Consider the following 13,556-nt stretch of genomic DNA (forward strand, 5'->3'; position numbering starts at 1 on the left):
CCTGTTCCACTGAGGAATCGCTCTATCGGTCAGGAAGTTCTTCCTAATGTTGAGCCGGAAATGCTTATAAAATTGCTGAGCAGTCAGGTTAAAACAGATAAAAGGAAGTGCTTCTTCACCCAAAAGGTGATTAACATGTGGAATTCACTGCCACAGGAGGTGGCGGCGACTACAAGCATAGCCAGCTTCAAGAGGGGATTGGATAAAAATATGGAGCAGAGGTCCATCAGTGGCTATTAGCAACAGTGTGTGTGTGTGCATATATATTTTGGCCTGATCCAACATGGAATTCTAGCAGGAGCAACTTTGCATATTAGGCCACACCCCCTGACGTAGCCAGTCCTCCTGGAGTTTGCAGTAGGCCCTGTAAGAAGAGCCCTATAAGCTCTTGGAGGATTGGCTACATCTGGGGTGTGTGGCCTAATATGCAAAGGAGCTCCTGCTAGAATTCTACCCCTCCCAGAGGGGCTGAGAGAGGGCTGCAAAGCAGTGGCAGGGTAGCATGCTCAGAACCATGAAACAGAGACGAAGCTTAGTGGCACCTTTAAGACCAACAAAGTTTAATTCATGCGCACAGAAAAGCTTGTACCCAGAATTAAACTTTGCTGGTCTTAAAGATGCCACTGGACTCAAAGTTTGTGCTATTGCTTCAGACAAACATGGCAGCCCACCAGAACCTAGAGACAGATACAGAATACCAAGGGGGGCTCGTGCGCCACTGGATGAGGAAGTCTGTAAATTGCTGGAGCGCCCCCCTTTTTGATCTCTGCTGGCTGGACGTTGCTAAGATGCTCTTTTGCAGGGCAGTTGAACATGTATGTTCTTTCACGGCTGCTGTTTTTGTGTTTGCGGCGTCGTGATTCTGTCCACGACTGCTTTGTTCTGGCATTCTCTCTGGGTTGTATTTTTAACTTCTTATGCCTAGAAAAGGCCAGAGTGATGAATTTTTAAACAACCCATTATGACAGCACTCTCGAGTATAGCGCGGGGGGGAGGGCCCTCTCCATTCTGAGCTTTGCCACGTCTGTATTCTCATTGTCCATGCCCTTCCCTTTCTTCCTCCCAGAATGCGTGTCTTGTAAGTGTTGAAGGGCCCTTAGCAAAGGGAATTCTTACAGTCGTGGCAGCTCAGCTCTGGGGGCTTGCCCTTGATTACAAATGCCCTCTGTGGCTTTTGCCCTCAGGCGTGCCCAAGCAAGGTAATTGGACTCCGGGGGGCTACCGTACATGGACCTTCTGAGGCTTCTTTCTGCAATTGTGTCCCGCGGATTTGGTCAGCCTCTGCGTAGCTGCAGGAGCCAAGGCCCGCCTGTCATCTCGTCTCATGCCTTGTTGGCTGCTTGCGTAGCTCTTAATAAAGTGACTTCTGGAGCTCCTCTGCTTTAGGGGGAACTGAGGTGAACGCTCAAACCTCAACCCAAGCCTTGCTGGTTTTTCAAAATCGACAATAATATTACAGATGAGAGGTCTGGATGAGGGTTTCCTCTTCGTTTCAGGGAGATGTCTGCCCTACAAGATTCATTTGTGTGTGGATAAATCAGGCCAGTCTATAGCAAATCTCTCCTTTCGGTGTCTCTCAAATCCAAGGGGGAAACAGGCCTGGGTATTGTTAACCTTTTGTTGTGCCAAAGGCTGTTCTTGCCTGAGGCGCAAGGGGTCTTTTTATTGGATATGGGCAGTCAAAGAAGCTCAGCAAGGCAAGGTTCCTTAGCAACACGAATGCATTGAGCAGGGGTGTCACAAGCATGGAACCAGGAAGGGCCTTCTACTGGCTGTAAGGGTCTGTCTGGGAGGACCTCGAACACCCACTTGACCCCTGTTTTCCTTCTTAGCAAGGAAAACGCCTTTTATCTGTGACTGAAGAGACCTGCAGACCCAGGGACTTCATTGTAAGTGCTCAAGAACAAACGGATGGGTTTGTAAGCTTTTTAGTACAGTGGTGAACAAGAGAGAGCTAGTTTGGTGTAGTGGTTAAGTGTGTGGACTCTTATCTGGGAGAACCAGGTTTGATTCCCCACTCTTCCACTTGTACCTGCTGGAATGGCCTTGGGTCAGCCATAGCTCTTGTAGGAGTGGTCCTTAAAAGGGCAGCTGCTGTAAGAGCTCTCTCAGCTCCACCCACCTCACGGGGGGGGGGGGGAGGTAAAGGAGATTGTGACCACTCTGAGACTCTGAGGTTCAGCATATAGGGTGGGATATAAATCTAACATCATCATCATCATCATCATCATCATCATCATCATCATCATCAAACAGTAGTAGAGGTGATACAAAAGAAATAAGAGCCCTGACACAATTAACTATACATTCCCTTCCTCTAATCCCAGCTGACTTACTACTCTTTGGATGAGGGAGCTCTCATGACTGCAGCCTTCCCAGAGAGAACACTTCCCTGTCTTTAACTAGGCCTTTTATTCCCTTCCTTCCAGGTCCCACCCCTCTAGCCTTCACTGGGCATGTTTTTCTCTCCAAAAGTGCTGCCCACCCAAATAGAGGGACAAGAGGAATCCTGGGAAATGTAGTCCCTGTAACTGCTGAAACACAGGCTTCTCTGGAGCCCGTAAGCCGCACTAAGGCTGGGATCCTGACAAGGGAGTTGGACTAGGTGACCTGTATGGCCCCTTCCAGCTCCATGATTTTATGATTCTACCTTAATTACAGAAAAGAAAACAGTCCACAGTATCCATGAAGACAGTTTCTTATGCCCCTGTGGTTGCTGGGGGTTTATTCTGGGTATAGGCTTTCATGCACATACTCGCTTCTTCAGATACACATACCCAGAATTAAATTTTGTTGGCCTGAAAGGTACCACTGGACTCAAGCTTTGTTTTGCTGCTTCAGACCAACGTGGCTATCCCATCTGAATCTTCAGCTGTGAAAACAGTGAACTTTGAAGCCATTAGTTTTCCTTCCTTACTGTCCCTGGGCCGAAAGAAGCCCGCTTGAAAGCCACAAGAGAAAGGGCCTTCTCTGTTATGGCCCCTACATGGTGGAATCAGCTACCGGAAGAGGGGAGGGCCCTGCGGGACCTTGTTCAGTTCCGCAGGGCCTGTAAAACAACCCTCTTCCGGTTAGCTTACACCTAGCTTGAGAATTTTAATGCCACCTGCCAGATCTCTGTATATATTGGAATATTTATTAATTTTTATGGTTTTATCTGTTTTATCTGTTTTAAAGTTATTTCTTTACATGTTTAAATATTGTTTAATTTATGTTGGATCTAATGTTGGAAGCCGCCCTGAGCCACTTGTGGGAAGGGCGGGATATAAATTCTAAATAAATAAATAAAATAAAATAGTTTTTCCTTCCGTTTGAGGACAGAGCCACAAAGAATCTGAGGAAGAAACTTTGTGTTTTAACAGTTTATTAATAACATATGGTTACAATATTTAGTTATGTCTTTTCTATCTCTAACCCATATGATATTTCAACCTTCCCTCCCTCCATTGCTTGACTTCCCCAAAGTTATAAATTGGAGTTCAATTATAAAGGTACCTTTAACCCATCAAAGTTCAATACTTTTCTTTTCTCATTCATACTAAAAAATTGTCCAATGTCTTTTTACGTTCCACTCTTTCTCGATGTATTCTTTAAATTTCTTCCACTCCTTTTGGAATATATCTAGGTCATAGTCTCTTAAGGTTTTAGTTAATTTGTCCATTTCACTCCACGATAAAACTTTCACTATCCAGTCCCATTTCTCTTTCACTATCCAGTCCCATTTCCTACTAGCCTCATACCGCTCTCACCCTCCTCTTCTGTCAGATTTCACACTATCTGCCCTGGGGCTACAAATAGCTTTGCCTTTTTTGCGCAGCAAACAGAAACTGTTTTTTAGGTGACAGCCAGTTTGGTGTAGTGGTTAAGTGCGCGGACTCTTATCTGGGAGAACCGGGTTTGATTCTCCACTCCTCCACTTGCACCTGCTGGCATGGCCTTGGTTCAGCCATTGCTCTCATAGGAGTTGTCCTTGAAAGGGCAGCTTCTGGGAGAGCTCTCTCAGCCCCAGGGGCAGCCCGATGCCCCATGGCGCCCTAGGCTGACTCACTGCCTGGCGTCCCCCAAGCACCCCTGTGCCTCCCCCCCTCCCTGCCATGGCTCCACGCCCCCCACGCCTCCTCCCTCCCTTTGGACCCTTTCTCACCCACCCCGTGCCAATTTCAATGCCAGAATCAGCTCAAGCACCGTGTTCTGGCTCTCTAAAGCCTGCCACGACCGAACACTCGAATCGCGGGTAAAACCACGCCGCAGGGCTGGAATGCACTCACCATCTCTCAGGAACAGCATCCTGGAAGAGCGACCCCCGCTGCCTCCTCCCCTCCCCACTTCCTGGATGGGAGAGGAGGCAGTGGGGATCGCCCTTTCAGGACGCTGTTCCTGAGAGACGGTGAGCGCGTCCCGGCCCCGTGGCGTGGTTTTACCCACGATTCGAGTGTTCGGGCAGGGAGGGGGGGGCTTTAGAGAGCTGGAATGTGGTGCTAGAGCCGGTTCCAGCGTTGAAATTGGCACGGGGTGGGTGGGAAAGGGTCCAACAGGAGGGAGGAGGTGCGGCGGGGAGGCGCGGGGGCGCAGAGCTGTGGGGGGGGAGGCGGAGGGAATGGAGGGACTGGCAGCGGCAGTGGTGGTGGTGGACGGCGATGGGGGCGGGGGAGGCAGGCAAACTAGGTGCTTGCCTGGGGCACCGGGAGGGGGGTGGGGAGCCCAATTTGGCGCCTCCACCCTCGCGGCGCCCTAGGCAACCGCCTAGTCTGCCTACTGGGAGAGCCGGCCCTGCTCAGCCCCACCCAAGATGGGGAAGGAGATAAAGGAGATTGTAAGCTGCTCTGAAATTCCGATTCAGAGAGAAGGGCGCGATATAAATCTGTGGTCTTCTTCTTGTCGTTGTTGTTTGCTGCACAAAAGAAGCGGAGTGAGGGGCAGATAGTGTGAAATCCGATGGAAGCCCCACAGAGGAGAGGAGAGTGAGAGCGGCGTAAGGCTAGTGGGGAATCGGTGTTTCTTAGCTCTTACTTTCTGGAGAGCAGCAGAACAAAGTTTGTTGGTCTTAGAGGCGCCAAACTTTGTTCAGCTGCTTCAGACCAGCACGGCTACCCACCTGACTATCATTGCAGACAGCAGTTTCTGCAGATGCTGCTATGGGGAATGAATAAATCATAGTACATGCTGTCCTTGAAATTAAGCGTGTTGTACTTTAAATATATATATATCTCCCACCTACCAACAGAGCTCTTTCAATAGCTTCCTGTGTGTAATAGCAATTGAGCCCTTGAATACGTAAAAGCCTCTTATCAAAGTTGGATAGACGAAAACCACTGTGATGTCCTAGTAGCTAATTAAAAAAAAAAATTACATCAAACCATTTTAAAGCTTGCCGAAAATGTAAGATCTTTCCGTATTTTCTATGCATTTGGAGGCCAGATCATATGAACATATGAAGCTGTCTTATACTGAATCAGACACTTGGTCTATCAAAGTCAGTATTGTCTTCTCAGACTGGCAGTGGCTCTCCAGGGTCTCAAGCTGAGGTTTCTCACACCTGTTTGCCTGGACCCTTTTTTGGAGATGCCGGGGATTGAACCTGGGACCTTCTGCTTCCCAAGCAGATGCTCTACCACTGAGCCACCGTCCCTCCCCTATGATCTATGATGCTGCTATCCAAAAGACTTTGGTTCATGCCCTGGAGCCTAGAAGGTTGAGAGCATCTGCAAGTGTGTGAGAGAAGTGCTACCTGATATGTGTAGGACAAAGGTTGGTGATGTTTACACCTTGCAGCCTCTAAAACCATGAGGTTTTCCAAGTAGCGAGGAGGTAGTTTGTGTTTTGTTGCTCACCAGCTCCATGAAATAAGTTAATGTTTGGTCTCACAGCACATGGAAAAATTCTAGGGTTCATCCCCCTGCATTGGGGTTGAAGTCAGTGGTAGCTTTGGTGTTTTGTTACTATTGTATATTTGCATATGTGACAAGATGTTTCTAGTACTTGCTGTACATCGGGGGGCTCCAACAAGATGCCCAGGGGTGTCTTGATCAGTGTTCCCTCTAAGCTGAGTTAGCGTGAGCTAGCTCACAGAGTTTTAGCCTCCAGCTCACAGATTTTTGTCTTAGCTCAGGAAGGATGACCCCGGAGCAAACTAATTGATGCAGTAGCTCACAACTTGAATGCCAGTAGTTCACAAAGTAGAATTTTTGCTCACAAGACTCTACAGCTTAGAGGGAACATTGGTCATGATTGGTGAGCCAGTTTGGTGTGGAGAGCCAGTTTGGTGTAGTGGTTAAGTGTGTGGACTCTTATCTGGGAGAACCGGGTTTGATTCCCCACTCCTCCACTTGCACCTGCTGGATTGGCCTTGGGTCAGCCATAGCTCTGGCAGAGGTTGTCCTTGAAAGGGCGGCTGCTGTGAGAGCCCTCTCCAGCCCCACCCACCTCACAGGGTGTCTGTTGTGGGGGAGGAAGGTAAAGGAGATTGTGAGCCGCTCTGAGACTCTTCGGAGTGGAGGGTGGGATATAAATCCAATATCATCATCTTCTTCTTCTTTCCTGCCAAGTGTTTTTTTAAAAGTAGGTGGAACTAGGTGGGGCTTTTCCCCAGCAAGGATTCTGATTGGTCATTGGAGAATTGGTGGGTTGTGCAGATTCTTAAAGATGTCTCTTTGGTGGCCTGATCCAACATGGCTTCTCTTATGTTCCTGTGTTCTCTTAGGATACTTGGCTGCTTTGGGTGCTTCTTCAAGGAAGACAGAGGTGGGGGAGATAAAAAAAGGATCTGATATATTTAAAATAAAAGTCATTCTACTCCTTCAGAATTGGCAGAGTTTACTATGTGTTCTTCGTCAGGACTTGGTAGCAAATGCCATTTCACATTCTCTTCTCAGTGGCTCATCTCTCTTGACCTCTCCTGACTTGACATAATTCTGCAAAGCTTGCAGGGGCAAATGCCTCTTTGCATGAACTTCATAAAATGAATAGCCAGGTTGGATAACGAACTCATTTCCAGTACAAACAGAAGAATTGGTGCACGTCCACGGAGCCCTGTAAGGTGAAAGGAAATGACCCTTTTCATTTTCTGCACAAGGAGAAACAAATATTACCCTAACACAATCAAATGGGTTATTATTATTTTTTGCCGGGGGCGGGGAGGTGCTTTCTCAATATGGTTCCTGTGAGGAGAGCCAGTAGTTTGGAGAGCCAGCAACAGGGCACAGAGGCCTGGTGTTCTTCTTCTGATGTGGCCTCCTGGTGATCAGAGGTTGACTGCTGGTGAATGTGGAAAATGCAACTCTTCCCGGAGACCCCTCAAAGGAGCCCCCCCCCCCCCCCCGGACTCCCTTTTAGCCAAGGTAAATCTCCTCAAAGTTTCCTGTGCATATCTTGGACTAATCTCTGACTGAGAAAAGTAGGCAATAGGCATTAGATTGCCTTCCACTACCCCGAACAGAAGTTCCAGTCTGCTCCCGTTATGAGAAGCAGCTCAGCTCGACATTTTCCTCCCCCGGAAGTCCAACTGCCGGTGAATGTGGAAGCTAGTAGCAGTTGATAGACCTGTCCTCCACGAACCTGTCTGATTTTCTTTAAAGCCGTCTGTGACCACCTTTTTCATGTAGCCTCTGACTTTTGCACTTATTCTCAAGGGTGGGATTCTAGCAGGAGCTCCTCTGCTTATTAGGCCACACACCCCTGATGTAGCCAATCCTCCAAGAGCTTACAGGGCTCTTAGTACAGGGTCCAGAGATAGAATTCTAGCAGGGGCTCCTTTGCATATTAGGCCACACACCCCTGATGGAGCCAATCCTCCAAGAGCTTACAAGGCTCTTAGTACAGGGTCCAGAGATAGAATTCTAGCAGGGGTTCCTTTGCATATTAGGCCACACACCCCTGATGGAGCCAGTCCCCCAAGAGCTTACAGGGCTCTTAGTACAGGGTCCAGAGATAGAATTCTAGCAGGGGTTCCTTTGCATATTAGGCCACACACCCCTGATGGAGCCAGTCCCCCAAGAGCTTACAGGGCTCATAGTACAAGGTCTACTGGTAGCTCCAGGAGGATTGGCTACATCAGGGGTGTGTGGCCTAATATGCAAAGGAGCTCCTGCTAGAATTCCAGCCCCCCCCCCCCAGGTGATCACTGTATGAACAATAATACAAGGAGCCTTCTATTTGATATCTGGCCTGATAAGTTGGCAAGTAAAGGTCAGAAATCTTTATTCTGGACAATGTTGGCAACAGCTTGCTTGACAATTGCTAAAAATTGGAAAACCCCACGATTGAAATGTGGCATGATACGTTATGGGACCAGTATGTAATAGGAAAGACAATGGGTAGTCCTTTCTTCAATAATGATACCAATTTGGCTATAAATTATTATTTGCTTTGGGCCCAGGTTTTGGAATTCTTTGGGGAAATTTCTTATTTGCCTAATAGGATGAATTATGGGCTATTTCTTAAGACCTAGCATAATAGGTACTGGCTTTGTAAATTGTTGTATGCGTCCAGTGGTCTAAATTGGATCCTTGTGCGTTAGATTTATATTTTTTATTATTTATTTTCCCTATGTTCCCTTTGTACTGGATTAGATTTAATAAAATAAAATTTATTTTAAAAAACAAAAGAAAAAAGGAGCTTTGTTTTTTTGCTCCTTTGATGTTCCACTGATGGGAGTAATGCGATATGAGCCGGGCTTTTTTTTTGTAGCAGGAACTTCTTTGCATATTAGGCCACACACCCCTGATTCATTTATTTATTTATAATGTTCAATTTCTATCCCGCCCTCTCCACAAGTGGACTCAGGCAACTAACAAGAGCCACCTTCAAGAGGGGTTTGGATAAAAATATGGAGCCACCTAACTAGCCACCTTCAAGAGGGGTTTAGATAAAAATATGGAGCAGAGGTCCATCAGTGGCTATTAGCCACAGTGTGTGTGTATGTATAAAATTTTTTGCTACTGTGTGACACAGAGTGTTGGACTGGATGGGCCATTGGCCTGATCCAACATGGCTTCGCTTATGTTCTTATGTGACACAGAGTGTTGGACTGGATGGGCCATTGGCCTGATCCCACATGGCTTCTCTGATGTTCTTCTGTGACACAGAGTGTTGGACTGGATGGGCCATTGGCCTGATCCAACATGGCTTCGCTTATGTTCTTATGTGACACAGAGTGTTGGACTGGATGGGTCATTGGCCTGATCCAACATGGCTTCTCTTATGTTCTTCTGTGACACAGAGTGTTGGACTGGATGGGCCATTGGCCTGATCCAACATGGCTTCTCTTATGTTCTTCTGTGACACAGAGTGATGGACTGGATGGGCCATTGGCCTGATCCAACATGGCTTCTCTTATGTTCTTATGTGACACAGAATGTTGGACTGGATGGGCCATTGGCCTGATCCAACATGGCTTCTCTTATGTTCTTCTGTGACACAGAGTGTTGGACTGGATGGGCCATTGGCCTGATCCAACAGGGCTTCTCTTATGTTCTTCTGTGACACAGAGTGTTGGACTGGAGGGGCCACTGGCCTGATCCAACATGGCTTCTCTTATGTTCTTCTGTGACACAGAGTGTTGGACTGGATGGGCCATTGGCCTGATCCAACAGGGCTTCTCTTATGTTCTTCTGTGACACAGAGTGTTGGACTGGAGGGGCCACTGGCCTGATCCAACATGGCTTCTCTTATGTTCTTCTGTGACACAGAGTGTTGGACTGGATGGGCCACTGGCCTGATCCAACATGGCTTCTCTTATGTTCTTATGTGGCACAGAGTGTTGGACTGGATGGGCCATTGGCCTGATCCAACATGGCTTCTCTTATGTTCTTAACAATCAGTTCTATAGTACAATTTAAAACCAGTAAAATACAATTTAAAACATTTTGTGGTGCTGTACAACTTTGGCGTGGCAGGATCTTTCTTTTTGCTGTTAGTGATCCTACAATGTTCGTCGCTCCTCAGCAGCGTAAGGTGGCAGTTCTCTCCCGATTAGGTGTTGAAGGCCTGTTGGAACAATTCAGTTTTACAAGCCCTGCGGAATTGAGAAAGATCCCGCAGGGGCCCTTATGGCCTCTGGGAAGGCATTCCACATTTCTGGTTCTGCCACCAGGAAGGCCCTAGCCTGTGTAGAACACAGCCTGGCTTCCTTTGGTCCGGGGATGGACAATAGGTTTTGTGTCCCTGAATGCAGTGCTCTCTGGAGAACATGTAGCCAATCCCCCAAGAGCTTATAGGACTCTTCTCACAGGGCCTACTGGAAGCTCTTGGAGGATTGGCTACATCAGGGGCGTGTGGCTAATAGGCAAAGGAGTTCCTGCTACAAAAAAAGCCCTGCATACAAGAATGCAACAATAAGGTGTTGGGTGAACGCTTGTGACCTTGCAGTGGAAAAATTTTAAATTGCTGCTTGGCTATTGTGTCTTAGTAGCTGTACTGTTGTATTTGTTGAGTGTGAGAGTTAATGGAATGCAGTCAGAAAAACTGACTGGAATTTCTGAGGAGCCACCCTTTGTGAGATGCAGCGAGAGGCAGAACAAATTCAGTTTTGGGTGCTTCATCTGGGTTGGGTAACGCAGGTCTCCTGGTGCAGAATTTAGACTCTCTTTCATACGAAGTCGTTCTGGGCTCTTAACTCCTCTCTGTTCCTTTCTGCATCTTGAAATGAAAGCAAGGCCCGATGTGGGAATTTCAAGTATCTTGGAATCCACTGAATGCGAGGAGACCTTTTGCAGTCAAATGGTGGCTAACGGTTTACAAAAACGCAAGTCCCATCATGCGGGTCTCTTTCTCACATGCTTTCAGTAGGATTTTACTGTGTGCAATAGCAAAATCCACTTGGAAACGGTAACCAAGGCAGATTGAAACTGCATTATTTAGTGTGGAAGGGCCTGGCATTCTGTATCTTGCATTCTGGCATTCTGTATCTTGCAAAATAATGTATCTTAGAAAGGCCTGGCATTCTGTATCTTGCAACATAATGTATCTTAGAAAACAGATTTGGGGGGGGGCGGGCACAAGGATGCCACTCCCAACCTTGCCTGGCTGTTTCTAGCGTTTTAAACCCCTTCTCTTCCCCCCTCCTGCAGGTTTGGAGGGGCACGCTGGCCCGCCTGCGCTACAAGAGGACCCGAGCTGCCCTCAAGATCATCAAGTGCTACCGTCGATACAAAGTCAAGTCTTACATCCGGGAGGTGGCTCGGCAGTTTCATAATGTGAGGTCCATGAAGGGTTACGGCAGGCACGTGAAGTGGCCCAGCCCTCCGAAAGTGCTGTGGAGGTTTGAAGAGGCCTTGCAATCCATCTATCACAGGTAGGGGGCTGCAGCAAGCCATTCCTAGCGCTGCAGCATGTCAGGGCCGCAGCACGTGGCCGGCGCCCTCATGGGTTGCAGCCAACCGACATCATTGCCACTGGAGAAAGCCACAGTGGAAATTAGGAGGAAAGGCTGAAGAAGCTGGGACGTTGCAGTGTAAAAGAGATGACTAAGCAGAGGACATATAACAGAGGGTTATAAAATTATGCACAGGGTAGAGAGGAAAAGCTGCAGTACCGCAGTCCTAAGCTCTGCTCACGACCTGAGTTTGATCCCAGCGGAAGCTGGGTTCAGATAGCCGACTCAAGGTTGACTCAGCCTTCCATTCTTCCGAGGTCGGTAAAATGACTGCCCAGCTTGCTGGGGAGAAAGCGTAGAGGGCTGGGGAAGGCAATGGCAAAGCACCCTGTAAAAAAGTCCGCTGTGAAAATGTCATGATGCGATGTCACTCCAGAGTCGGTAATGACTGGTGCTTGCACAGGGGACCTTTCCTTTACCTTTAGAGAGAGGGGACAGAAAACTTGCTCTGTCAAAATACTGGAGCTTTAGGGCATTCAGTGGAGCTAATGGGCAGTAGATTGAGGGTGGACAAAAAGAAATGCCACTTTACACAGTGAGTGATTAAAATATGGAACTAGCTGCCACTGAATATAGTGATGGCCGTAGGCATAGATGGCTGTAAAAGAGAATTAGATTCGTGGACGATAGGTCCCTCAGTGGTTACTGGCTGTGGTGACTAAAGGAAACCTCCGCATTCAGAGGCAGCATCAGGGGAAGGCCTCAGCCTCTCTGCCCTGTTGTTGCCCCCCTCAGAGGAATGAGTTGGCCACTGTGTGAGACAGAAGGCTGGAATAGATGGACCACTGATCTGGTCCAGCAGGGCTCTTCTGGTGTTCTTCTCAGGGGAAGGCCTTGGCCTTTATGCCCTGTTGTTGGCCCTCCAGAGGAATGAGTTGGCCACTATGTGAGATGGGGCACTGGACTGGATGGACCACTGATCTGGTCCAGCAGTGCTCTTCTGGTGTTCTTCTCAGGGGAAGGCTTTGGCCTTTATGCCCTGTTGTTGGCCCTCCAGAGGGATGAGTTGGCCACTATGTGAGATGGGGCACTGGACTGGATGGACCACTGATCTGGTCCAGCAAGGCTCTTCTGGTGTTCTTCTCAGGGGAAGGCCTTGGCCTTTATTCCCTGTTGTTGGCCCTCCAGAGGAATGAGTTGGCCATTATGTGAGATGGGGCACTGGACTGGATGGACCACTGATCTGGTCCAGCAAGGCTCTTCTGGTGTTCTTCTCAGGGGAAGGCCTTGGCCTTTATTCCCTGTTGTTGGCCCTCCAGAGGAATGAGTTGGCCACTATGTGAGATGGGGCACTGGACTGGATGGACCACTGATCTGGTCCAGCAAGGCTCTTCTGGTGTTCTTCTCAGGGGAAGGCTTTGGCCTTTATGCCCTGTTGTTGGCCCTCCAGAGGAATGAGTTGGCCACTATGTGAGATGGGGCACTGGACTGGATGGACCACTGATCTGGTCCAGCAGGGCTCTTCTGGTGTTCTTCTCGGGGGAAGGCCTTGGCCTTTATGCCCTGTTGTTGGCCCTCCAGAGGAATGAGTTGGCCATTATGTGAGATGGGGCACTGGACTGGATGGACCACTGATCTGGTCCAGCAGGGCACTTCTGGTGTTCTTCTCAGGAGAAGGCCTTGGCCTTTATGCCCTGTTGTTGGCCCTCCAGAGGAATGAGTTGGCCATTATGTGAGATGAGGCACTGGACTGGATGGACCACTGATCTGGTCCAGCAGGGCTCTTCTGGTGTTCTTCTCAGGAGAAGGCCTTGGCCTTTATGCCCTGTTGTTGGCCCTCCAGAGGAATGAGTTGGCCATTATGTGAGATGGGACACTGGACTGGATGGACCACTGATCTGGTCCAGCAGGGCTCTTCTGGTGTTCTTCTCAGGGGAAGGCCTTGGCCTTTATGCCCTGTTGTTGGCCCTCCAGAGGAATGAGTTGGCCACTGTGCGAGATGGGGCACTGGATTGGATGGACCACTGATCTGGTCCAGCAGGGCTCTCCTTATGTTCTTATGATACGGTAACTACAGTACAAAGCCTGTCCATGTTTGATTCTAGTTATGGCAACCAACAGTAAGGCAGTCAGTATGCCCTTCACACGAAAGATGCACTGTATGAAGATGTAATTAATCTAATGGAGAAGTCAGATGTTCAAGATTTCCCAGACCGGGCTGATGTGCGAATTGTGCCGTGCCTTG

At 48.5% G+C, this 13,556-nt stretch overlaps 1 protein-coding gene across 1 annotated transcript in view; it reads left to right on the forward strand.

Annotated features, from left to right (window-relative positions):
* The window catches only part of LOC132584205 (unconventional myosin-Id), a 440,151-nt gene that overhangs the window by 288,479 nt on the left and 138,116 nt on the right, over positions 1 to 13,556 (forward strand). Inside the window, exon 17 of the mRNA XM_060256019.1 lies at positions 11,067 to 11,290. Within this exon, the coding sequence (XP_060112002.1) occupies positions 11,067 to 11,290 (224 nt within the window). The remainder of the gene's footprint in view (positions 1 to 11,066; positions 11,291 to 13,556) is intronic.

This window comes from Heteronotia binoei, chromosome 15 (assembly GCF_032191835.1).
Source record: "Heteronotia binoei isolate CCM8104 ecotype False Entrance Well chromosome 15, APGP_CSIRO_Hbin_v1, whole genome shotgun sequence".
In the NCBI taxonomy this organism is placed as follows: domain Eukaryota; kingdom Metazoa; phylum Chordata; class Lepidosauria; order Squamata; family Gekkonidae; genus Heteronotia; species Heteronotia binoei.